Below are 25957 nucleotides of genomic sequence, written 5' to 3'. Positions count from 1 at the left end.
AGAGACACACAAAAGCCACTCCGTGTTTTAGAATGCTTCTTACTGAGACATAGAAACGCTTTGTGTTACCTATGGATACATAACACACCAGCCCCAATGTCAGTGGCTTAAAATAAAGGACTACGCATCATTTCTTAAGATTCTCGGAGGCCAGAAATTTGGGCAGGGCGAGGCCTGGTGGCCCACATTGTATTGTCCTGGGGTTACACGCTTGGGGGCACTCAGCGGTTGGGCGGGGCTGGGCTGGGAGCTCCCAGAAGTCCCTGGGCCTCAGGGCTCCTCTGTGTGGTCTCTCTCTGTCTCTCTGTCTCTGTCTAGCAGGAGAGCAGGACTTTCTTAAAGCCCGTGGCTGGTGTCAAAGACTGAAAGCTGAACCTTCCGGGTCTCTGAAGGCTTGGCCCAGAACTGGCAAGAGTGTCCCTTCTAGCACTTTCTACTGGTCACGGCAAGTCATGCCATTAGCTCAGATGCAAGGGGAGGGAAAGCAGACTCTAGCTATGGATGGGTGGTGGGACTTGCATGTACGGCAGGGGAGGAAGCTGACGGCCACCCTCTTCGGACACTGTCACATAAGCAAGCGCGCCATTTTGGCTGCCTGTGGAGAGTAGAATTGGTTTGGGAAACTGGATGGAGGACGGAAAGTAGGACAAGAGATGGGAGAAGATGGCGTATCATGAACTCAGGAGTAATAAAACAGGATTCCATAACCCAAATTAGAAAAAAACCAACCCAAAAAAGGACAAGACCATATGAAACCTTCAGAATGTTTATGTCGACTTTTGGTAAATTAAGATGCTGACTTTCAAACAGGGAGAAAGAGAAGGAGGCAGAGGATGTCTCTCATGGTCCTTGCTCTCTCTTCCCAGGAGGGGGTATGGGGATCGAACCCTGCAACTCGGAATCAGTTCCATTGAAGTGTGTGGCCAGTGAGGAACCCTCCATGTCCACATGGCTGTCAGTCAACCTTGGCCTACAGCAGAAAATCCACTTGGTGTGCTCTTACCTAAATCTTGGAACATGGGGCGCATGGGTGGCTCGGTGGATTAAGCCTCTGCCTTCGGCTCAGGTCTTGATCCCGGAGTCCTGGGATCGAGTCTCACATCGGGCTCTCTGCTCAGTGGGGAGACTGCTTCCTCCTCTCTCTCTGTCTCCCTCTCTGCCTACTTGTGATCTTGATACTCTGATCAAGTAAATAAATAAAATCTTAAAATAAAATAAAATAAATCTTGGCACGAAAACCACAACCTGCCAAGACCGGGGACTCCCAGCAGTGTTTTCCAGACTTCGAGTAGTGGCCTGGGAAACTCCCTTCAGCTGGTCATGAACTAGGACGCAAGGAGCAAAGGTAACATTGCTGGACGGAAACCCTCCTGTCAATAACGTGAGACTCCGTTCTCTCCCTCATTCCTGCCGTAAGTACTCGTTGAGTGTCCACTATGAACTAGGAGATTCAGAAGAAAGTAAAACACACAAGTGTGTGTGCCTGTGTCCTTCACGGAGGGTTACTGTGTGTGTCAGAAAGTTACCACCAGAACACACAGGCCCCTCATTCCTTTTTCAGCACGAAGGCTTTGTTGAAGAGGAGAAACTCTGCCCTTGGCCAGCAGCCGTTGGGCAAGGGTCAGAAGGTTCATGTTGCCAGGGCCACGGAAGGGGCTTGGTGAGGTCGGATCCCTAGGCCCAGGGAGGGCTGCCTCCTGCCTCCTCCCCGCAAGCTCCGGGCACTCGAGGAGCTTTATTCCCGGGAGAGCGAGGTGACCCCGCCCAGAGTTGGGGAGCCTGGCTGCAGATCCCTCATGTTGGGCAAGAGCAGAGAACCGGCCCCTTGGATCCTTGCTGGGGACATCTGGAGACACCAGCAATAATGGGAAATCCGGGCACAGAGAGGGAGAGCGGGGGAGGGGCAGGGGGACAGGTGACCTGCACCCCAGCCCCTCCTGGCCTGGACCCCTCCGAACTGTGTGGTGAGGAGCGAGGTGGCCGTGGGGGTGGGCGGGGCAGGCCAGGAGACCCCTTTCTCTGGGAAGAACAGAGACCGTCGTGTCCCCTGCCCCCGCCATGCTTTGCCCGAGTTCCAACCCTGTTTCCACTTCTGTTTACTGTCCAAAGTCCTGGGGGCAGGAAACGCCAGGTTAGAACCACTCGGACGCCAGGACACACGGGCTCAGGGACCTCACGGGGACGGCCCCTCCTGGTGCCACCTGCTCCACTTCTCGCCCTAGCCCCTCCTCGCCCTGGGGCCCAGGCCACCCGAGGGACCCAGGAGTCAGTCCTCCGCACCTCTTACAGGTAACCTGGGCTGGGCGGCCGGTGGGGCTGGGGATATCAGGTAATGAGGAGACCCTAGTTCGGGGACGGCGGGAGCTGGATGGAGGAGGGGGTGGTTCGGTCCGTGAGAGTATGGAAGGGAGGCTCCTGGCCATGTCAAGCCCTGAGCAGTCTCCTGAGAAGGATCAGGCCCAGCTGTATTTCTGCCCCAAACTGACCTCCCCCTTTTGACCCAGCCCAGGTGGTGGCCTCGGCCTGCTCACCTCCAGCCCCATCATCGGCCTCTCCCTGAAGCAGCCTTTTAGCACAGGCCTCAGCTCCGAGCTCAGCCCCTGCAACTAGAGCCTCAGTCCGAACCAGCTCCAGCCCTGGGCCCGGCATGGCCATCCGGCAGCCGGACACCGAGGACAATGACCAGCAGCTGCCTGGAGGGGAGGGCCCGGGCCCGCGTGCGCACAACCCCAGGAGAGGAGACCAGTTCTACGTAGGTAAGTGTCCGTTTCTGGGGCTTTGCTCCCCTCCGTCTGGCTGTGGATCGCTCTCTGTCCCTCTGAGGTCACATTCAGGTGAGACAAGGCACAGGGCTTCTCTAGGTAGAGGAGGCCTGTCTCCTCTGCTGGTCCCCTGACCTCACCTTCCTCTCCCTTGGAGATCCAAGGGAAAGGTGTTTGCCCTGAGGGTCAGGGCACACTGGAGGCTGGAGATGACGATGACTCTGTCCTCCTTCCTCCCAGCCTGAGCAGCGTGTGTGCACGTGTGTGTGCATGTGTGTGCCGTGTGTGCGCACGTCTATGTGCACGTGTGTGCGCATGTCTGTGTGTGCAAGGAAAGGAAAGCACGTGCAGGCAGGACAGTGTGTATGTGGGAAGGTTGGTGGATGGGGGAGGGGCACAGAGAGTTCCCAGGAGACCCCCACTCCTCTAAGCACCCTGCCTAGATCCTTCCCTAGCCAAGTCCCGAAGGAAGGCTCCAAGTATCTAGGAAATGTTTTCCGGCAAGAGAGATCTGGGCTGAGGGGCAGGAGCCAGGAGCCTGGGAGGGGGTCTGGTGATGGAGTGAGGCTCCATGGAGACCAGGGGGTTGGGGCTCCGAGCTTAGGGCGGGGGGTTGGTTACCCTGGGTTGGGAAGGGGGCCCTCATGCCTGAGGCTGGCACACAGCAGGAGGGTTGGTACTGCTGTAGGGGCGGGTGGGTGCTGATTAGGGTGAGGTAAGCAGGGGGGCCAGGCATTCTCACCCACAGCTTCTCCTTTCCCAGGGAGTGAGCCAGGGGCCACATGAGTCACTCCCTATGTGTCCTCAGTGCCCGCGTGATGCCTGGTATGTGGTTAGCTCTCGGAATGATGTCGGATCTTCTGAGGGCGAGAGGATTCACAGTTTAAGCAGGAGGCTTGGACAGAGTCAAGAGGTTTTGGATTTCACAGAGCGGGGGGAGCTCACCCCAAAAGACCCGATGGGCCGCAAGGCAGGAGACTGGGGCACCTGATTTTCCAAGACAGGCTTCTGCTTTTCCCAGCACTTGAGAAGCCTGGGCTTTCCACCAGTATGGAAATGTTTCAGCCACTGTTTCCTCAAAACCCCCTTTTTTTGCCCCCCCCCCCCGCTCCTTCTCCTTCCAGAAATGTAATTATGCTGGGATTCATGGCCCCAGAGTTCACGGATGCTCCCTCTGTTGTTTTTAAAAATCTTTTCTCTTTCATTGTTTCTTTTTAGATAGTTGCTATTGCTGTGTCTATGCTGACGTCTAACCGTCCACTAATGCTACTCCATGTATTTTCCATTTCAGACATTGTAGTTTTTAAGCCTAGAAGTTCAACCTGGGACTTTTGAGTATCTTCCTTGACTTGTACATGTGTTTTTGAACAACATACAATTACAATGTCTGTTGTAAAGTCCCATGTCTGCTAATTCTCACACCTGTGTCCATTCTGGGTGTTTTGATACATTTATTAACCTTCCCAGTACCAGCTGGGTTTTCCTGTTTCTTTGCATGCCTGGTAATCTTCGACTGTGGGTTAGACATTGTGAATTTTACCGCTCTGTGTGCTAGATATGTTTGTATCCCTCTAGATACTCTCCAGCTTTGTTTGGGGTGCCGTCAAGCAACATGGAATCAGGTTGATCCTTTTTGTTTTGCTTTTATTACTTTTTTTTTTTTTTAAAGAAAAGCTGTTACTTTTTTTTTTTAAGTTTATTTAACTTTTTAAGTAATCTATACACCCAAATTGGGGCTTGAACTCATAACCCCAAGATCAAGAGCTGCACGCTCTTCCGACTGAGCGAACCAGGTGCCCCTGTTTTTATGATTTGTTAGGTGGTCCGAAGCTCCCCCATAGCACCTTTCCCTGACCTGTATGAGTGCGAGGCTCTGTTCCCCAGCCCTTCTGGGTTGGTTTTGTCCTGGCTTGGGATAGTTTTCCTGACATGCTTGTGTTGGTCAGTACTCAGCAGTTCCTTGGGATGGGGGGAGCCCTCTGCAGACCTCCCCAATTCTATGGGCAGCTCTCTCCTCTCTGACACACTGTCCCATGACCTCTGCCACTGTGGTCTCCCCAGACTCTCAGTTCCATTTCCTCAGCTCGGGGAGTCTGCGGGGCTCTGCTTGGATTTCCCTCCCCGCTGCCCAGCTGGAAACTTTCCCCTAGCAGTGGCCAGGGGACCATCAGGCTTATTGGGTTGTCCCCCATCTCTCAGGGATCCGTGCCCTTTGTTGCCTGCAGTTCAGGTGTCTTGAAAAAGATGGCTTCTCGTAGTTGTCTGGGTTTCTTGTTGTTCTTGTTTTTTTGTTTTGTTTTGTTTTTGTTTTTGTTTTGGTCTCAGTTGTTTCTGGTGGAGAGGGTGATCTAGCCTCCATGTTTCCATGTCTGGCAGAACCTTTCACCTTCCAACTTGTCTGGCCAGTGCTTTTTATGTGTGACCTCATTTTGTTCTCCGGACAGTCCAATCAGGTCGCTACTCTTTTACCCCCATTTTGAAAAGCTGTGGTAAGAATACCCAGCATGAGTCCTGCCGCCTTCACCAGCATCTCTGTGTGCCATAGAACCTGGTTAGAGACAATGCGGGTGTTAAGGATGGAGCAGTGGAGGTCTGGACCTTCCTCATTTTGCATAACCAAAACTTCATACCCATAGAACAGCGACTTCTGTTTTCCCAGACTCTGTCTGTGAGTCTGGCTATTTTATTATTTTTAACTTTTATTTAATTTTTATTTTTTTAAAAGATTTTATTTATTTATTTGACAGACAGTGATCACAAGGAGGCAGAGTGGCAGGCAGAGAGAGAGGAGGAAGCAGGCTCCCTGCTGAGCAGAGAGCCCGATCCTGGGATCATGACCTGAGCCAAAAGCACAGGCTTTAACCCACTGAGCCAGCCAGGTGTCCCGAGTCTGGCTATTTTAGATACTAGAAGTGGACATGAGAAGATTTGAGGCACCAAACGGTCAAGTGACTTGCCCATGATCCCAGAGCCAGTTGGTGGCACAGCTGGGCTCAACCAAAGGAGGTCTGGCTTCAGAGTGGAGGTGCGGGCGGCCTGGAATTGGGGTTTATAGATCATAGGTCAGGTTGGGAAGCAGGGCAGCGGCAGCGGGACACGGCTGAGAGAACGGTCGGACTCAGCCATGGGGCCCTGGCTGGGTGGGGAAGACTGTGGTCAGGGTGGGCTTCTGCATGGAGAGATGCGCGGGGAGGAGAGGGTGTGAAGGGAAGGGTGTGCACAGGGGAGGCTGTGCGCAGAGAGGGGAGCAGGCAGTGCATGTGTCAGAGACATGGTCTCTCTGCGTCAACGTGGGGCCCGGCTGTGTGATCAGGTCCCAAAGCGAAGGTGGCAGAGGCCGTTTGGGGGGCCACGAGTGTGGCCACTCAGTGACTGTGTGCACGGCACTGAGTGTGACAGCGAGATGAGAGAAGCATGTGCACGTGTGTGTAGGGGTCGAGGTTCCAGTGGCCGAGGGCAGGGAGAGGCTTCTGTGAGGAGGCTGAGGCTAGAGGCGAGAGCTGGCCACAGAGCTGGGGGTTCTGGAGGCCCCAGGGCAGAGGGAATTGAGGGGAGACAGGGCAGGGGTGGGAAGGCGGATTCTGGGGAGCGGTGTGCAGCTGCGGCGGAGTGAACCGCACGGAAGGGATGAGGGGTGTGTTGTGCTTTGGGAGTGTCTGAGGGGCCCTGGCATGGACTGCAAGAAGAACATGGTGCCGGCCTCTGGGGCCTCCAGGTGTGGCGCGGGCTTTGCACACAGATGATGTGAGTATCGTGGGCCATGAACTTTGTGTTGTGCACACCTGTGTTGGTGTGTGTGCATGTCTATGTGTGTGCAGATGCACGTGTGTGCGATGCCTGACCCTTGGGGTCAAAGCCCTGGGACTCTGCCACAAGTCGCACCTCTCCCCAGTCTACTTTCCTGCTATCCATGCGGGCTGTGCTTCCTCAGACTTCTGGCCCCTGGGTGCTCCCATATGTCCCCTCTTGGGATTCCCGGCTCCCCAGGGCCCTCTTCTGACACCCCTTGCCTTGCAGGGAGGCCTCGGAGCCCTGCCCTTCTTCAGCGCGTCTGCTCCACGTTCCGACTCAGTCTGCTCGTCCTCGGGTTCAACATCCTGCTGCTGGTGGCCATCTGCGTGATTGGGTCCCAAAGTGAGGGTCGCAGGGGCCAGCGGGGCGGGGGGAGCGGAGTGAGAGGGGTCCAACAGCTCACAGAGCTCAGAGAGGAGCGGAAAGGGGCAGCGCTGGGACACCTTGGGGGTGATGGCGCTGGGAGGGGTGGCCATGGACAGGCTGGAGCTGTCCAGTGGGACTAGCCCTCCTCTCTTTGTCCTGTTCCCTGTCTCCTGGCCAGGAGCACAGCTGCAAGAGGAGCTGCGGGTCCTAAAAGAAAACTTCACCCACTTCTCCAACGGGGTCCTGTCGGAGATCAGCACCCTTCTCTTCCACGGTGCGTGGGGCTTCCGTGCCGCAGCGGCTGCAGCTTATCTGCACGCGTGGTTTTGCAGCGCTGCATGCTGGGCGCCTGCGTGGGGTCTGCAGGAGGGGTGTGTGCGGGCTGCCTGGGCCATCGGGAACCCAGCCTGAGAAGCGGGGCAAGGTTTCCAGGGATGCTGACCCCTGGGTGGACGGAGTTGGAAGGATGACTAGGCGGGTGAAAACCATGGGGGTTGGTGCCAGGTAAAGGGAACAGAATCCACAAAGCCAGGAGGTGAGAAAGCCCACCCTCCATTTCAGGAGTGTGACCCCTTGTGGCATGGCAGGGGCGAAGGGGTGAGGGCTGGGCAGAGAGGCGGGTGAGGGCAGGTTTCCCAGGCGGGCACTGCACTAAGCAACGAAGCGAGGCTCTGTACCGAGAACACGGGGACCTGCTGCAGAGGCCCCCGAGGGGTGGGGGCGAGTGGGGAGGCCGGGGGCGGAGGGTGGGGCGGCCTCCCCAGGTGCTCGGGTGGGCAGGATGCAGGGGAGTGAAGGAGGCAGAGGTGGGAGAATGGATGAGCCTTCCTCCTCCTCAGGGGGCAGTGCCGGCCAGCAGCTGACCTCTCTGGAGGCCAAGCTGGAGAAGCAGCAGAAGGATCTGAAAGCAGGTCAGAGACACCCCCCCCCCCACCGGTGTGTGCACCCCGCGTGTCCCAGTCCCAGGCCGGCTCGCCCTGTGGGGTGGGGTCCCGGCAGGTGGGCTCCGCAGCACCCGCATCCCGCACCCCCCCACCGTGCCGTGCCCTAGATCACGCTGCCCTGCTGCTGCACGTGAAGCACTTCCCGGTGGACCTCCGCATCCTCACCTGTCAGATGGCCTTCCTGCGCAGCAACGGTAGGGACGGAGGGGACCCACGCCGCAGCACGCCTGTGCCCGCCGCCACTGCGTCTCACCTCCCTGTCCCCGCCCCCTGTCCGCCAGGCACACAGTGCTGCCCCGTCAACTGGCTGGAGTACGAGGGCAGCTGCTACTGGTTCTCCCACTCCGGGAAGACGTGGGCCGATGCGGAACGGTACTGCCGGCTGGAGAGCGCGCACCTGGTGGTCATCAACTCCCGGGAGGAGCAGGTGGGCCGGGCTCAGGCTGCTTTCTTCCCGGTCTCTAACCAAAGGGATAGTCGGGAGTTCATGGTGAAGCCCCGGCTGACTCTAGCATGTGGGATATTGTTAAGGCCAAGAGCTCAGGGCAAAGGGGCAGGAGCCAGGTGAGCAGGTGACCTGAGGCAGGCGGGGATGGCGTGGGGGGGGGGTCAGAATTCCAGAAGCAACGAGCTGCAGGGCCGTGGGCTTGGGTGGAGAGCTCAGTCCCTTCGTGCTGGATGTGGGCGAGTGGCCCCTGGAAGCAAGGGACGCAGTGGGCTGGATTCCCAGGGACACGCCTACCTCGGATTACTGGGTCCCTCCAAAGCGTTCCAGGTCTCCCCTGCCCACGGCCACCACCGGCCACAAGCCTGAACAGCAGAGTTCACAGGGGACAGCCTAGCTGTTAGGATAACAGGGGGCATTTTTTCAGAAAAGGAGGATGTGATGGTAACAGTGGCTGAGGCTTTGCTCTGTGCCAGGCACTTTCGTAAAATAACCCGTAACCCTCATGGCCCCACGGGGGCGGCCACTCTTACCCCTTCGAGGGAGAGAGACATGAGGGGACCAAGGAAACTGTGTGTGTGTGTGTGTGTGTGTGTGTGTGCACGCGCGCGTGATTTCTCCTACAGGTTGTGAATACGTTTGGTTTCTGATTTTTTAAAAACCGAAGCCTCTTCTCTTTTAATAGATGTGTCTCTCATTTGCATTCGTTTTTAACAGGCATGTTTCATCTCCAGCCTGTCTTTTTCTTCTTCTTTTTTTCCCCCTGTCGATATTCTTTTCTTTTCTCGCCTTTGCTGTGTGAGATGTGTTCTTTTTGTTTTCTCCCCTACGGTATGTTGAACTAGATGTAGCTTGTTTTGGGCCATACTAGCGATTACTTCGATCATTTTAAAGGATGGGCTGAAATGTATCGGCTTCCGAAAATTGAACAGTTCATACAATTTTCCGTACGAAAGATGAGGAAACCAGTCCTCGTGTGTTCTTCATGGGTCTCCTGCTTTTTGTTTGTTGGTAAGGTGGCTCCAGGCCCAGTCTGGGCTGGAACTCATGACCCTGAGATCAAGAGTGGCTCGCTTTAGTGACTGAGCCAGCCAGGCGCCAGCCTTGTTTTTTTTTTTAAAACGTAGATGTGACTGACATAGAACATGGAAGTTCAAGGGAACAGTGTGTTGGTTTGATACTCGTGTTGCAACAGAATCACTCCAGCACCATCCGCTAACACCCTTAGCCCATCTCAGAATTCTTACTTTTTTAGTGCAGAAAGCAATGAAGATCTAGTCTCTTAGCAACTTTGAAGTTTATCATGCCTCCTTCTCTTCTCTGAGATTCCGCAAGCATTTTGCCCGAGTAGTTGGAGTCTTTTCTGTCTCTGAATCTCATTAGCCTCGCCCAGATATATCTCCGTGTTGCACCTTCTCTCTGCGGTTTCCCTCCAGGGCCAGAAGTATCCTCTAAATTCGTAAATGTAGGTTTTCTAAATTCTCAAATATAATTTTACTTATTTTATTTTTTAAAGAATTTATTTATTTATTTGACAGACAGAGATCACAAGCAGGCAGAGAGGCAGGCAGAGAGAGAGGAGGAAGCAGGCTCCCTGCTGAGTGGAGAGCCCGATGCGGGGCTCGATCCCAGGACTCTGAGATCATGACCTGAGCCGAAGGCAGAGGCTTTAACCCACTGAGCCACCCAGGCGCCCCTCAAATATAATTTTAAATACTTGAACATTTTTCTCTTGTGCGGTCTCTTGGATGAATGGGTCACCCAGACGTTGTTCCGCCATGTGTCCACCACAACCGCCAGCCTGCGCTTCTTTCTCTGTCCCTCTGTGCTGTAGTCCTGTCCTCCAGCCTGTCGTGCACACCCCAGACTCTGCTTTCTGCTGAGTCCCTGGGCTTTTTCGCGTGGCTCAAATCTTTCTCTTGGGTTTTGCTTCCCTTCCCTTATCATTGTGTTCTCTTTCTTCTTGGATGTCTTCTTTGATATTTTCTATCATCCGTCTCCTCTTTGATTTTGTGTAAGTTTCCTGATCATCCCTGCCCTCGCCATGCCACCATTTTATAAATGGGCACAATTCTTTCTTGCCTGTTACTTACCCAGGAATGGGGAAGATGAATTCTCCAGGGCCATCTTCTCCGATACCTGGCACTATTTGATCCCCCCACCTCTGTCTTCACCACAGAGAGCTGGATAGCCCCCGGAAGTTTGGTGATTTGTACTCTGTTCAGCTCTTCAGCTGCAGGGGTGATGGGAAGAGGGGGTGGGGGCAGCAGGTGGCAGCAAATAGAATATCTGGTCTCTGGCATTCTCCCTCCGGCTCTGTTGAGTCCTCTGAATTTTTGAGCCAGGCCCGCCAGACTCTGAGGGTCGCTCTTTGGGCACAAAACACTGTCCTGTTGGCAGGATTCTAGAATTCGAGGGTACTGCCACACCTGTGCTCCGGTGAGGTTGTCCGGGATCATGATCGGATCTCTAGGAAGTGAATGGAATTGGGAAATTTCCCCCCAAATGGGACTGCAGACCCTGTACACGCCGTCCAAGGGAAGGGCTTGGCGTGTATGTTAGTCAAGCCAAGCATGGTTTCCTCTATACCCTCCCACTGCTACCCTCCCACACCCTGGGACTTCAGTCCCTTCTGTAAGAGAAAGCCACATGGGGGTGTGTTGTCCTTGGGGGTGTGTGCATGAGTCCTGGGGGGTGTCTCAGAGATCTCCTCCGCCACCACCACACTGTCCTCGCACATTGCCAGCAGACTGTGGACCCCAATGTAGCCAAGTCATAATGGGGCTCTGGGCAGCGGGTCCAAGCTTGGAAGCCCCCGCCCGGCAAAACTCCAGAGAGCACAGCTACCCAGAGAAGCCAGACCAGGGGCACCTGCCCTTGAGAGGCGAGCGAAGCTGAGATCCACAATGGGTTCTGGAGTTCGTGGGAGCAGCAGGGGCCAGAGTCAGGACTCCAAGAGTTTGAGGTCATGGGCAGAAGATGCCAGAAGATGGGAGTCCGGTGTAGCAGCTCTGCGCTGGGAATGAGGTGGGGTGCCAGGTCAGGGGACAACGGTCATGAACCCCGGTACTGGGATTCCTGGGCTTGACCAACTGCTTTGGTGAAGTGCGAATCGCCAGACCACCCAATGTAGAGAGCTCTGGAAGGATTGAAAAAGATAACCTTCCGAAAGCACCTAGCACGAGGCGTGGCCCCACCCAGTTCCACTCAGCAGTCGCTCCAGTTCCAGGAGAAAAAGCAAGAATAGTTGTGTCGGGAGCGGACTCTTCGGCTAGGGGAAGAGGGAGCTCGACAAGGCGGAGGCAGCCGTAGCTGCTGCCTGCATGGACATTCAGTGTACCAGAACCTTCCTCCCCGCCTGTTTTGCAGAAGTTCATTATGCAACACACGAACCCCTTCGATGCCTGGATAGGTCTCACCGACAGCGACGGCTCCTGGAAATGGGTGGACGGCACCGACTATGAGCAGAGCTACAAGTGAGTGGCCTCCTTCTGTCTTGTTGGTTTGGCCTGGGGCCAGCCCCCTGGTCTTTCATCCCAAGACACTGCCACCCCCCCCATGAGGCTCCCCAACCCTCTCCCTCCTAGGCTGCTGCGTCTGCTCCCTGAACCCCTCCTCCTCCGCTGTGCTTTTCTGAGGTGGGGGTGGCAGGGGTAGGGCTGGGAGCTTGAGCTCCGTCCTGCCTTCCTAGGAACTGGGCGGCCACTCAGCCCGATGACTGGCAGGGGCACGAGGTGGGTGGAGGCGAAGACTGCGCGGAACTCCGGACCAACGGCCGCTGGAACGACAACTTCTGCAAGCAGGTGCAGCGCTGGGTGTGCGAGATGAGGCGAAACATTACGGCCTAGGGGTCCGCCCCGCCCCCTGCCCCGCCCCCAGCTCTCTGCAGCCAGAGTGGGGATTTTAAAGAAAGGAAAAATAGAGGGGTGGGGTCGGGACGGATCGGAGGGGGGGGCTGTAAGCATCCCAGACCCCTGGAGACACTGAGGTCCTGCCTCCTTCGGCCAAGTCACCGTCATCATTATAATCCTCAGCCCGCTCCATGGAGTAGGGAAAGAAGGCGCTCAGACTTAAGGTTTTGTGGACTGGGCGTTTGCAACTGGGAGGTGTGGGGAGCACAGAAGAGGGGGGACAGATTCTGTCCTAGACAGCTGCTCCTCGAGACCCCATGCCAAGGGACATGGGTCAGGGAGGGGAGGGGAGTTTGGAGCAGAGATGCTCATCTGGGCCAGCAGGTGGGGGCTGCCATGGGAAGCCGCTACCCCCAGCCCCATGGGGTCTCCCACAGAAGAAGTCTTGGGGAACAGTGAGGCTCCCCCTAACCCCAGGGGCTGTGGCCTGGCTGACAGGAGGCTGCAGAAGATGCTCACTAAGGGAACGGGGTTTGGTGAGATGCTGTATCCTGTCTGTGGTGGGATCACCTCTTCTGGACCCCTAAGAGATCTAGACCTTTCTCCAGCACAGGTTGTCATGCCGCTTCCACCTCTAAACGTCACTTCCCAAAATCATTCTGAAGCCGATACTAAGAGGTTCTTTAAACAATTAGTGTTGTTTTATTTTTGCTGCAAAAGTAATAGATCTTATTAGTTAAAAAATGCTTCTCTCTCATACAGGATGCTCCTCACCCTCCCGCTTCTCCCAGACTTAACTATTTCATGGCCATTGGCTTAGTCAGGGCCCTCCAAAGAACCAGCACGATCTGTCTGTGTATGTGCGATTATTAAAGAGATCTTTAACAAGGAGTGGGCTCCGCGGTTATGGAGGGTGGCAAGTCCCAGGTTCTGCAGGGGCGCGGGCAAGCAGGACACCTCCGAGAGCTGGTGACCCCAGTTCCAGTCTGAGTCCAAAGCCTGAGACCCAGGAGAGTACAGGTGTAGCTCCTGTGAAGGCAGCAAGCCAGATCCAGGAAGAGCGGTGTTTCCGCGGCAGCCCAAGCCAGGAAGACAGCCCATGTCCCAGCGTGAAGGGGTCAGGTGGGAAGGACTCTCTCTTACTCCTGGGAGGGTCAGTCTTCTTGCTCCTGTCTGGGCTTTAGCCAACGGAGCTGGCCCGGCCAATCTGCTCTGCTAGTTCCAACGCTCATCTCCTTCCCGAACACCCCCCACTCCAGAATCCTGTCTGACCAACTACCGATGTGCCCTGTGGTCCCTGTCCATTGATCCATTAAAATCACCCCTCCCAGGTGTCCCATCAGGACATTTCCTGGGTTCCCGGTGTGGAGGCAACATAACATATTTCCCTGGGAAGGGTTTTCCTCCTACTCCCCCCGGGCCTGCGGGCATCCATCCAACCTCCGCTGTCCCCAGCAAGTTTTGTCCCAGTGCTAGAGACTTCCCAAGTACGGACCTGACATGGCCACACTTAATTCAGACACCCGCCGGGGCCCACGGCGAGCTGCCACTTGCTTGTTTTCACACGTCCTGTTTCCAGCGATTGCTGCTTCTGTCCTCGCGAGGACACTTCCTGGCATTTACTTGCCAAGTTCTCCAGGACATCTTCAGACACTTGTCCGGGTGAGCACAGGTAGAGCTGGAAGTCTCAGGGGGCTGGATGCTGCGCCCCTGCTGCTCAGAGAAGCCCTCTCTGGTCATTTTGTTGTGTCTCCCTGCGTAGACATCAGAATTTCTAAATAATGCCTGCCAATGGGTATCTCTTATGGAGCCATTGTATTACTTAGTAACTTTCTTTCCTGTTGATGGGCACGACCTTCTAATTCAGTCTGCAACAATTTTCATTTAAATCCTAGTTTAGGATCTGTATCTGTTCTGGCTGGCTTGACCCTGTCGTCTACCCAGGATCTGAGCTGCTCCTCTTTCCTGGAGAAAACCTGTGAGCGAATGAACAGGAGGTTTATGGGGCCCAAAGCATACATAGTTTTGAGGAGCCTGCCTTAGAAAAATAGCATTATGGAGACGTGTGGGTGACACAGTCGGTTAAGTGTGTGACACGTGGTTTTGGCTCAGGTCATGCTCTCAAGGTCGTGGGAACGAGTCCCGGGTCGGCTCTGTGCTCAGCGGGGGAGTCTGCTTTAACATTCTCTCTCCTTCCGCCCCTCCCCCTTGCCTTCTCTCCCTCTCCCAAATACATGAATAAATCTTAAAAAAAAAAAAAACCCACTGTGAATACAAAAGCATCACAGCTAATATTTACTTAAGTCGGACCCCCCCAACTTCAGAAAGCTGAACGCTACCACGAACATCACAGTCCTGAAAAACGATGGGACGTTTGTAACAATCGTCCAACACACCTCAAAGATGCGTTTTCCCTACACTTTTTTCTGTTCGCTTCTGCATGTGGTGGAGATGTCGGGGGACCTTCTAGAGAGAAAAGAGAAGGGTCATTGTGGCTTCCCCTTTCTTGCTGCTGTCAGGTGTTTCAGAGCACTTGGGGTCCCCCCGCCGCCCAGGGAGTCTGCACGGCCGGTGAGAGAAGGTCCCTTGAAAGCCGTTGCTGGTGGACGGGCCCAGAGGATGCGGCACGATTGCAGACCACAGCCCATGTCCCTCGCACTCACACCAAATGGATTTCCCGCCTAACTTGCTAGCCTGACCCAAACAGCCCACCTGACCGAGGGGGTGGTGTGAAAGAGGGGACGCTGGTCACCAGAGCTGAGTGTAGTCAAAATCACTTTTGTTTTCATAATTCACCAAAGTTCAGGACTGTGGCTGAGAGGCACGTGGTTGGTCCCTTGGGCTGCCGGGAGGGTTGTGCTCCCGCTTGCTGGAAATGCGCCGGCTGGGCCACCTTCCCTGCCGCTCCGATCCCCCGCGCCCCCCGGAAAATTTCCCCTTCAAAAACTCTGTGACTGAGTCACACCACTGACCTCACATTGCTGTTCTGTATTTCCCTCCGATCTTGGATTTTAGGCTTTTATGCTCAAACTGAAATCTTTTTAAGCCCTACCTCATATTATGAATTGAAAATGTAACATTTATTTATTTATTTATTTATTTAAAGATTTTATGTATTTATTTGACAGAGACAGAGAGAGAGAGAGGGAACACAAGCAGGGGGAGTGGGGAGAGAGGGAGAAGCAGGCTTTCCACTGAGCGGGAGCCCGATACGGGGCTCGATCCCAGGACCCCAGGATCATGACCTGAGGAGAGGGCAGACCAGACCCTTCACCAACTGAGCCACCCAGGTGCCCTGAAAATATAACTTTTAAATGATCACATTAGAAGTAAGTGCTAAGTCTTGCTGAGTGAGGAAAGCCAATGTGAAAAGTCTACTACGTTCTCTAGGATTACGACACTATGACATTCTGGAAAAGTTGAAACTCGGGAAACAGATGAGTGGGTCCAGGGCATTCCGAGCGAGAAAGGGAGGGATGAGTATGTGGCACTCGGAGGATTTTTAGGGAGTGAAACTGTCCTATAGGATACTCTACTAATGGATACATGTCATTATACATGAGTCAAAACCCACAGGATTGGGGTGCCAGGGGGGCTAAGTTGGTAAAGCATCTGCCTTCAGCTCAGGTCATGACCTTGGGGTCCTGGGATCGAGTCTCACATGGGGCTCCCCACTCAGCCAGGAGCCTGCTTCTCCCTCTGCGGCTCCCCCTGCTTGTGCTCTCTCTCACAGTGACCCATAAAGCAAACTACAGACTTTAGTTAATAACAAGATATCAAGGGGCCTCCCCCTGGCTCACGCGGTAGAGCATGTGACTCTTGATCTCGGGGTCTTGAGTTCGAGACGGTGAAGATTTCTTTAAAACAAAAAAAGAGGGGCGCCTGGGTGGCTCAATGGGTTAGGCCTCTGCCTTCGGCTCAGATCATGATCTCAGGGTCCTGGGATCGAGTCCCACATCGGGTTCTCTGCTCAGTGGGGAGCCTGCTTCCTCCCCTCTCTCTCTCTGCCTCTCTGCCTGCTTGTGATGTCTGTCTGTCAAATAAATAAATAAAATCTAAAAAACAAAAAATAAAAAACAAAGAGTCAATATTGGCTCATCAGGGCTATCAAAGTCACCTTTATATTAAAGGCAAGACGGGAAAGTAAAGAAAGACAAAAATAAAACAGAAATGGCCACACACAGAATCTTCTGTTCTTTTGAGTTATTAGGATGACTCATCGTGGAGAGAGTAAACCCGAGCGCGTTCCAGTTGTGAGCAGAACTCTCATAAGTAGAACCGTGTCTGAGAGATGTGGGGAATGAAAGTGTAGCGGCGCCAACAGCTTCCTAGAATAATAATAAGCAAAAACAAAACTTGCTTATACTGTGCTTTTAGAGGCAATTTTGCCACAGCAATCTATCAGAGAAAGACCTGAACACATGCCAAAAGGAGAGATAATTTTTTTTTTAATTTTTAAAGTTTTTTTAAAATTTAAAGTTAATTTTTTTAAAGATTTTATTTATTTATTCGACAGAGAGAGATCACAAGTAGGTAGAGAGGCAGGCAGAGAGAGAGAGGAAGATGCAGGCTCCCCACCAAGGAGAGAGCCTGATGTAGGGCTTGATCCCGGGACCCTGGGATCATGACCTGAGCCGAAGGCAGAGGCTTTAACCCTCTGAGCCACCCAGGCGCCCCTAAAGTTAATTATTTTAAAGTCAATTTTTTAAAAGTAATCTCTGTGCCCAACAGAGTGTGCTCAGACTCACAACTCCAAGATCAAGAGTCACACGCTTCACTGACTGAGCCCCCAGGCACCCCCCAAAAGGAGAGATTTAAAAAAAAAAAGATTTTATTTATTTATTCAACAGAGATCACAAGTAGGCAGAGGCAGGCAGAGAGGGGGAAGCAGGCTCCCTGCCGAGCAGAGAGCCTGCTATGAGGCTCGATTCCGGGACCCTCGATCATGACCTCAGCCGAAGGCAGAGGCCCAACTCACTGAGCCACCCAGGTACCCCAGGAGAGATGTTTTTTCTAAGTTTGCATTCTCTTATTAAAATTAAAATTGCATATAAATAGCAAAAAGAGAACCACGACAGCTTAGCTGTTTGTAAATGAAGAGCTGCTATCCTATTATCACCATGATTCAAAGTGAAAATTTTCTAGAAAAGAAAGAAACATGTCAAAACCTATAGGACACAGCAAAAGCCTGGCCCAGAGGAACATGTACAACCTCATTTTTAAAAAATATCTTATTCATTTATTTGAGAGAGAGCTAGTGAGTGAGCGCGAGTCAGGGGCAGTGACAGAGGGAGAGGGAGAAGCAGACACCCTGCTCAGCAGGGAACCCAACGAGGGTCCTAGAACCCTGGGATCATGACCAGAGCTGAAGACAGATGCTTTCCTGATTGAGCCACCCAGGTGCGCCCAACCTCATGTTTTCATAGCTGAAAACTAAACACTGAAAGTAAACCAAATATTCAACTTAAAAAATCGGAAAAAGTCAATTACAATATAACCCAAAATATAGTAAGGGGAGGGAATTAATATAAAATATTAGAAGATTCCCCAGACTGGCAGAATGGGTAAAGCTAAAACCCATTTTAAGAATTAAGCTTTTGGGGCGCCTGGGTGGCTCAGTTGGTTAAGCGTCTGGCTCTTGATTTTGCCTCTGGTCATGATCTTGAGGTCTTGGGATTGAGCCTTGGGAAGTGGGGCTCCCTGCTCAGTGGGGAGTCTGCTTCTCTCCCCATCTCTCTGCCCCTCCCCCAGCTCACTCTCTAAAATAAATAAATACTTTAAAAATTAAGCTTCTTTAAAAAAGATTTTATCTATCTATTTGACAGAGAGAGAGAGAGACAGAGAGCAGAAGGCAGAGGGAGGGAAGCCGGCTCCCCATTGAGCTGGAGCCCGATGCAGGGCTCGATCTCAGGACCCTGGGACCATGACTTGAGCTGAAGGTAGACGCCTAACGACTGAGCCCCCCACTCCCGGTGCCCCTCATGCACAGATTTTTATGTCTACACAAATTTTCATTTTTCTGGGATGAATATGCAAGGTCACAAGGTGGGTTGCATGTTGAGTTCCAGAAGAAAGTGCCCAACTGCTTTCCCGAGTGGTCACCCCATTTTCTGTCCCGCTCGACCACCAGCACGTGAACGATCCCTTTGTCCAGAGCCTCCCCTGCGTTTGGCTGCTACCATTCATTTTAAAAATTCTGGTAAGTGTGTGGTGGTTCATCGCTGTGGCTTCTTGTGTTTCCTGGATGGCTGATGGCACAGGGTGCCCTGTCACATGCTCATTTCCCATCTGCATATCCTCTTTAGGGGAAATGTCTCTTTGTGGGTTTTTTGGCCCATTTTTCTAATTGGATTCTTGGGGTTTTCTACTGTCGGATTTTGAGAATTCTTTTTTAAAAAATATATCTCATTGTATAATTGTAGTTGCATGAATTTATTCGAAAGGCTTAGAAAGTATTTTTGGGCCGTTTGAATAATTTCTTTCAATACCTATATCTGAGCGTCTTCTGGGAGCAAATCAGTGAGTGAATGCGACGGGACAAGACGTTAGAGCCTCCACGCATCATCTCCTCACTGAGTGGGGTTCGGAGAATTCTTTACGTATTCTGGTCTTTTGTTGGGTGTGTGGCCTGTAAATATTTTCTCCAAGTCTGTAGCTTGTCTTTTCTACCCTCTTAGCAAAAAAAAAAAAAAAAATCTGTTTACCCAAACACTCATGTGAAAAGAATAAAATCTTGGCAAAGCCCGATTAAGGAAGTGAGAAAAGTGACACGGCCACATGAGAGATTAAGCGACACTTTTCCTGTTTTTATAGAAATTTGGCGGCATTCCCAAAGCTGAGAGGGATCGTTGATCATGTCAGGCCTTTCCAGCGGAGAGGAGCCCAATGCCTCTGGGCAGGGCTTGCACCGGGGGTCTTTTCTGCCTGCATCTGGAGCAGGGAAATGCTTCTGCACATGCCATTAGCCAGACGCCGGAGTCCCAAGGGAACCACAGGAGAGCTGGGGCGTCTGCGAGGGGAGGAGCTCTCGGGGAGGCTGTGGATGTGTCTCCAGGAGTCTCGAGGGCGATCATGGAGAAAGAGACTCACCCCTGCCAGGAGCTCTCTGCAGGCAAAGAACCAGCTGGAGCTGCCCCGGGCGGGATTGGGTCAGGCTGCTCTTGGTTATTGGCGGGGACAAGGTTGAGAGCCTGGTGGACTCCAGCAGCCATGCAGGGAGGACCCCGCCCGGGAGAAGCTGGGGCAGAGGGAGGCCGAAGGAGACCCTGGGGAGGCGGCTGCTCCCTGGGGCGGGAGCCGATGGCAGCCGTTGGAGCCACATCACCCGTCTTCCTCGTGAGGGACTGCTCTGGTGCAGTGGGTCCCCTCAGAATCTCAGGGACACCACCCTCAGACCCCACGAAAGGCCGTGTTAGACGCTGCTGTGAAGAGCGTCTTGGCCACCGGCCACCGCGACACCAGATCACTGCCCTGTCCTTGAACTCCTCTGTCCTTCGCCCCAGCTCTTGAGCTCTGAGAGGAGAAGAGGAAAGAAAGAGGAAGGGGGACCATGGCCGCCTATGACTCCTGTCCTAGATCGTCTGCGGTGGCCCCGAGACCACATGTGGTGTGTTGAGACAGTGTTCCTAGGAAAACTTAGGATTGGGGAATGGGGAAGCGGGAGGAGGAAGAGGAGGAAGTCACCCAAGGGTGCGGCCAAAGCTGGCCCCGAGGGGAGGCTGCCGTGAGAGGGACCCATTAGGAAGTGTGTCCACATAACGTCGGGCAGGGTCCTGCGCCCATGGGGGTGGTCGGGTCACGAGCCCAGCCCCTACAACGTGCCAGGAACAAGGGATCTGGAGTATGGCTAGTCTTGTACCCGGCGGCCGTTGGGGGTCGAGTGAGGCAGTCCCAAGGAGCTCCTGCTGTCTGTGCGTCCTGTTGCAGCATGTCCCTGTGGCTCCCATGGGACACAGGTGCCAGCCAAGAAGGACAAGCGTACAGACCTGGACGGGATCCAAGCCCAGGCCAGGCGGTGTCTGCCCCCTCCCCATGCTTGCAGACTCCGAGGCCCGTACATAAAGCTTCGCTCGAGTCCAGCCTGGACTTGGAGACCCAGAGTTAAGCCCCATCTTAGAGCTAAATGTATGGGGCAGAAACATCCAGGAGAGCTTGTCCTATAACAGTGGAAAGACGCATCAGTCATCCTTAACCAGGGCGAGGAAATTCCCTTCTATTCCTTGTTTGCAGAGAGTTAAAAACAAAACAAAACAAAAATGGGAATGGGTCTCCTTTTTGTCTTGTGCCTATTCTGGATGATGGGTCCGGTGCCGTGGACTTTCTTCTGAGATTGCTGCTGGGGCAGATGGCGTCGATCGAGTTCTGAATTCTGAGCCTCGAATCCCGGGGAGAGCTTCCCTTGGTTGTAACTCATGACACTTTTTTTTGGTTGTTGTTTGTTTGTTTTAAGGATTTTTATTTATTTGACAGAGGGAGATCACAGGTAGGCAGAGAAGCAGGCAGAGAGAGAGGAGGAAGCAGGCTCCCCGCTGAGCAGAGAGCCCGATGCGGGGCTCGGTCCCAGGACCCTGAGATCATGACCTGAGCCGAAGGCAGAGGCTTAACCCACTGAGCCACCCAGGTGCCCCAACTCATGACTCTTCTGAGTCCTGATCTTTTGAGTCTCTGAGGTCCCGAGAGATGCAGACCTGTGGTTCACTTTTCTTATCTTTGGTTTCGGCAGCCGGGAAAACGCCCGGGCCTGATAAAATGAATTAGGGAGTGTTTCCCCCACTTCTACTTTCTGGATGGGATTCGTAGAATTGGTGGTTGTTTCTTCTTGCAGCGTTTGGTAGGATCCTCTAGGTAAGCTGTCTAGGCCAGAGGTTTCTTCTTGGGAAGACTTTGAACTATGAATCTGGTGTCTTTATTAAGGGTTATAGAACTTCTCAGTTGATTTATTTTATCTTAGGTAAGTTTGGGTAGTTTGTGGTCTTAGGAGAATTGCCCATTTCACTGAAGTCACTAAAATTTTGTGCATAGACTTTTCCAGAAGTATCCTTTATTATCGTTTTAATATCTTCAGAGTCTAAGGGACTTTCCCTCTTTCATTCCTGGTGTTAGTAATTTCTGTTTTTTCCCTGTTTTTTTTTTTTCTTTTTTTTCTTTGTCAGGCCTGCTGGAGGCTTATCAATTATACTGATCCTTTCAAAGAACCGACTTTTGGTTTCATCGATTTTCTCTATTTTTCTGTTTTCAGAACAAAATTTTGATTGATTTTTGCTCTTCTCTGTGTTTCTTTTCTTCTTCTTGCTTTCGGTTTGTTTTCTCCTTTTCCTAATTTCTTAAAGTGGGATGTTAAGTTGTTGACTTGAAACCTTTCTTCTTTTTTAAAAAAGATTTGACTTTTTAAAAAATGATTTTATTTATTAATTTGACAGAGAGAAATCACAAGTAGACGGAGAGGCAGCCAGAGAGAGAGAGAAATAGGGAAGCAGGCTCCCTGCTGAGCAGAGAGCCCGATGCGGGACTCGATCCCAGGACCCTGAGATCATGACCTGAGCCGAAGGCAGCGGCTTAACCCACTGAGCCACCCAGGCGCCACCCCCCCCCAAAAAAGATTTGACTTTTAAGTAATCTCTGTATCCGATGCAGAGCTCGAACTCACAAACCCGAGATCAGGAGTCACGAGTTGTATTTCCTGAGCCAGCTGGGCACCCCAGGACTGTTTTTCTTTTCATACATAAGCATTTTATGTTACAAAATTCTCTCCAAGCATTTCTTCAGCTGCGTCCCACAAATTCTGATTTGTTGTATTTTAGTCATAATTCAGTTTAAAATAGTTTCTAATGTCTCTGGAGACTTTGTCTTTGACCCTTGGATTCTTTAGGAAAGCATTGTGTCATTTTTTTCAGTGTTGGAGATTTTTTTTTAAATTTTTATTTATTTGACAAAGAGAGAGAAATCACAAGTAGGCAGAGAGGCAGGCAGAGAGAGAGAGAGGGGGGAGGAAGCAGGCTCCCTGCGGAGCAGAGAGCCCGACATGGGGCTCGATCCCAGGACCCTGGGATCATGACATGAGTCGAAGGCAGAGGCTTTAACCCACTGAGCCACCCAGGCACCCCGGTGTTGGAGATTTTAAATGATCTTTCGGTTTTCTATCTGATTGTTTTCTGGCTTAACTCCATTACGATCTGAGGACCTTTGTGGTAAAATTTCAACTTGCTTAAGTCTGTTCAGGTTTGTTTTGTGCTACATGATCAGGTCTATCTGGTGGGAGTTGCATATGTAATTGAAAACATCGTGTCTTCTGTCCAACCCATTGTGGCTGGGTGGGGTGGTCTAGAAATGTCTATTAGAGAAGTGATAGATAAACATAATACAATTTTGACCTGAATGCCAACGATGGAGGGGGCAGAAGAAAATAACATTAATATTCACATAGAGGAATACAAGCCTAACCGTGTATAAAATTTTATGGTTAAAAAAATTGTGAGAGATAATGTTGGGTTGGCCCATGATGTGGGCAGCAAGGAATTGCATCAAGATTAGACCAAGGAGGGGCACCTGGGTGGCTCAGTGGGTTAAGCCGCTGCCTTCGGCTCAGGTCATGATCTCGGGGTCCTGGGGTCGAGTCCCGCATCGGGCTCTCTGCTCAGCAGGGAGCCTGCTTCCCCTCTCTCTCTCTGTCTGCCTCTCCATCTACTTGTGATTTCTCTCTATCAAATAAATAAATAAAATCTTAAAAAAAAAAAAAAAAAAAAAAGATTAGACCAAGGAGTAGTACGAGTTGACTCTGTTTCCGAGGGAGGAGAGGGGCCAGATGTTGAGAGAAATGTCAGCTCTGAGATCTGGTCTGGCTGGGCATTTTAAGGGGATTCTAAAGACTCGAGAGAGTTGCAGCTGTGCCCATGGTGGGGGATGTGGGAAAGGGGTCTATGCTTGGCCAGGATGTGGGCCATGGTCAGACTAGAGAAGGGTATTTCTTGCAGCTGGGGTCTCCTTTCCGAGAATGGGGGCGCTGGGACCTGGAAAAACAAAGTTAGGGCCAAGAGCAGACACCTGTGAGCTTTGTGTGAAAATGTGGTTTGGGGTGGGGGTTGCAGAGAGATCCCTTTCAGATAACTTATTCTAAATCTGCTGAAATCAAATCTGTGTGGTATGAGCACAAGAAGAAAAACTGCATTGGTGGCACAGAATCCCAGCCCAGAAATACATATGAATAGAGTTAGGAACTTAACAGAAATCTTATTTCAATCTGTTGGGAGAAAACACAAAACAGAATATAGTTTATAAATAAGTTTTTCGTTTGGCATGAAACCAAGCCAGAGTTCCATCTCACACTACCCAGAAATGATAGACTCCAGATGGATTAATTATTTAAATGTAAACATTAATCATTAAAAAATATCGGAGCAGAGGCGCCCTGCTGGCTCCGTCTCGGGAGCACACGACCCTTAATCTCGCCCTCGTGAATTAGCGCTCCATGTTGGGTGAAGAGATTACTTAAAAATAAAATCTTAAAAAGAATACTGGAACAAAATTGAAGAGAATGTAAAAAATTGAAATCTCACACAGCAAATGTGAGAAAAAAAAGAAATTGACAGGAAAAAATAAAAGATAGGCTTGAGATTAAACATGTCTATTAAAAATGAATGTAGGGGGGCACCTGGGTGGCTCAGTGGGTTAAAGCCTCTGCCTTCGGCTCAGGTCATGATCCCAGGGTCCTGGGATCGAGCCCCATGTTGGGCTCTCTGCTCAGCGGGGAGCTTGCTTCCCCCCCCCTCTCTGCCTGTCTCTCTGCCTACTTGTGATCTCTGTCTGTCAAATAAATAAATAAAAATCTTAAAAAAAAAAAAAAGAATGTAGGGGCGCCTGGGTGGCTCAGTGGGTTAAGCGTCTGCCTTCAGCATAGGTCATGATCCCGGAGTCCTGGAATCGAGTCCTATACTGGGCTCCCTGCTCAGTGGGGAGCATGCGTCTCTCTCTCACACACACACACACACACACACACACACACACACACACACAGAGTATGTCAAATAAATAAATAAAATCTTAAAAAAAAAAGAAAATATGGTAGACTGAAAAATGTGATATCAAATGGCAGGATAGAATTCAAACATATCAATCATGACAATAAATACGAACGGGTTTAATTCCAACAAATGATGGAAACTTTTACATTGGGTTAGAGAAATCCAGTGACATGCTGTTTATAAGCCACGACCATATATATATATATTTTTTTTTTTTCATGATCTTGTGTTTAAAACAAAGCAACACAAACATGCTGAACCAAGACATGGGAATACAGTCTGGACAAATGCTAATAGAAATAGAGCAAGTGAAACGTGACAGAAGAGACCTTCAGATAAAAAGCACGAAGGGTGTGGAGTGGGTATCACCTAGGAGAAATAGTGAAATGCAGGGAAATAAGTGATGGGTGATTGTGTAGCTAAAGGAGTACATCCAAACTGCGGGGCTAGAAAGCTTATGGAAACGGAAGGAAACTGACAAAGCACCATTCATTGAAGAGAAATTCACCTCTTCTATGGAAACAGAATAAGGCGAGCTCCCATCTTTGAGGAAAGGAGAAGCCTTCCTTTATAAAGGGAATCCACTTGAAGCAAAGATGGGAGAGACGGGTAGAAAGCCCATCCCTTCAGACCCAAAACAGTGGTGCTGGGTCATCAGTGCTGTGCTCTGAGAATCTGGGTACGTACAATGCATGGCGCTAAAGAAACAATTATCTGGGGACATGCAGGTCACAGCAAGTGTCTCCATGTGAGATTAAAATCAGCCCTGCTTTGCATTTTATTGTGATGGGCTTCTTTTCTGTGGCTTTTTAGTCATTTAACATAAAGGGATGAGAAGATAAGGATCCTCTGGTCAAATCATTGTGGTCAGAGGCCGCCTTCTCCTATAGAAGGTGTCCATCTTTCTGTTTGTGTGAACATCAAGGTTTGTGAGAAATATTTCAGTAATGGAGGGAAGTCATAGTGCGTTGACAATGTGGGAAACCGTCATTTTCTTGACGTGTACTTACTGGTTTGTTTGGGTTTTTTTTTTTTTTTTGAGATTTTATTTGAGAGAGAGAAAGCATGCACAAGCAGGAGAAAGGGCAGAGGGAGAGGGAGAAGCAGACTGTCTGCTGAGCGGGGACCCCAACGAGGGGCTCGATCCCAGGACACTGGGATCACGACCTGAGTCGAAAGCAGACACTCAACATACTGAGGCCCCCAGGCGCCCCGCAGGTCCTGCTTTAGAAGAGCTATAACACATTTGTCTTCCAGGTGTGGGTGCTCATAATGAACTTTAATTAAATAAAAGCGCCTCAGACAGTTTCTAAACTTAAAATACAATTCAAAACTTTGTTTCTTTTAAACCAGCCATTGTGTCGGTACTAACTGAGATAAGACAGAAGGAACTTCTTGAACATCACGTCGGCGAAAATGCACAGGTTGGTCGGCAAAGGTGTGGATAAGTGAAATCGGGTGGAGAGAAGGTGAATTGGTAATGTCTTTTGAGTGTGCCTTGGCAGTGTCTGTCCACTTTTAAATTTTAAGGTCGATGTTTCTGCTCATTTTGCTTCTGGATATCTAACCAAGAGCAATTATGTGTTCTTAGTGCAAACAGGCAAATAGGAGCCTTTCCGCTTCAACATTACTTACAAAAGCCAGGGACGCCGCGTCCCCAAAATGCACGGCGGTCTGGCACCTGTACGCTCCGGAGCCCCATTAAACAGATGGCCATGAGCCGTGGCGTGGGAAAACCCTCGAGACCCATTTTTAGGCAGACGCATGCCGTGGAGAAAAA

General features: G+C 51.5%; 1 protein-coding gene across 6 annotated transcripts; it reads left to right on the top strand.

Moving 5' to 3' along the window:
* Nucleotides 1–871: 871 nt before the first annotated feature.
* ASGR2 (asialoglycoprotein receptor 2) lies at nt 872–25910 on the top strand. 6 transcript variants are annotated; one of them, XR_200041.3, is made up of 11 exons: nt 872–2289; nt 2505–2756; nt 6780–6896; nt 7099–7194; nt 7760–7831; nt 7972–8058; nt 8146–8291; nt 11679–11785; nt 12001–12112; nt 25531–25601; nt 25769–25910. XR_200041.3 is itself a non-coding variant. In XM_045083246.1 (11 exons), the coding sequence occupies exons 3-11, from the start codon at nt 2648–2650 to the stop codon at nt 14851–14853; spliced, it is 1020 nt and encodes a 339-aa protein (XP_044939181.1). In that variant the 5' UTR covers nt 872–1412; nt 2110–2289; nt 2505–2647; the 3' UTR covers nt 14854–15235. The 6 variants fall into 6 exon arrangements, 5 of the variants coding, with proteins under 5 accessions (XP_044939181.1, XP_044939180.1, XP_044939182.1 ...); XM_045083246.1 differs by lacking the exons at nt 25531–25601; nt 25769–25910 and adding an exon at nt 14680–15235 and having other exon boundaries at nt 872–1412; nt 2110–2289; XM_045083245.1 differs by lacking the exons at nt 25531–25601; nt 25769–25910 and adding an exon at nt 14680–15235 and having other exon boundaries at nt 872–1964; nt 2110–2289.
* The last annotated feature ends 47 nt before the right edge of the window (nt 25911–25957 follow it).

This window comes from Mustela putorius, unplaced genomic scaffold (assembly GCF_011764305.1).
Source record: "Mustela putorius furo isolate JIRA1106 unplaced genomic scaffold, ASM1176430v1.1 tig00000695_pilon_pilon_pilon, whole genome shotgun sequence".
Classification (NCBI taxonomy): Eukaryota; Metazoa; Chordata; class Mammalia; order Carnivora; family Mustelidae; genus Mustela; species Mustela putorius.
Note: the sequence above shows the minus strand (reverse complement) of the source record. Positions and strands in the feature narration are given on the sequence as shown.

Bases quoted from the DNA above. Each gene is read 5' to 3' on its own strand.
- ASGR2 (XM_045083246.1), top strand. From the start codon at position 2,648: ATGGCCATCCGGCAGCCGGACACCGAGGACAATGACCAGCAGCTGCCT. The intron at 11,786-12,000 runs GTGAGTGGCCTC...CTGCCTTCCTAG, and splicing joins GACTATGAGCAGAGCTACAA to GAACTGGGCGGCCACTCAGC. The intron at 12,113-14,679 runs GTGCAGCGCTGG...TGCTGCTGTCAG, and splicing joins ACGACAACTTCTGCAAGCAG to GTGTTTCAGAGCACTTGGGG.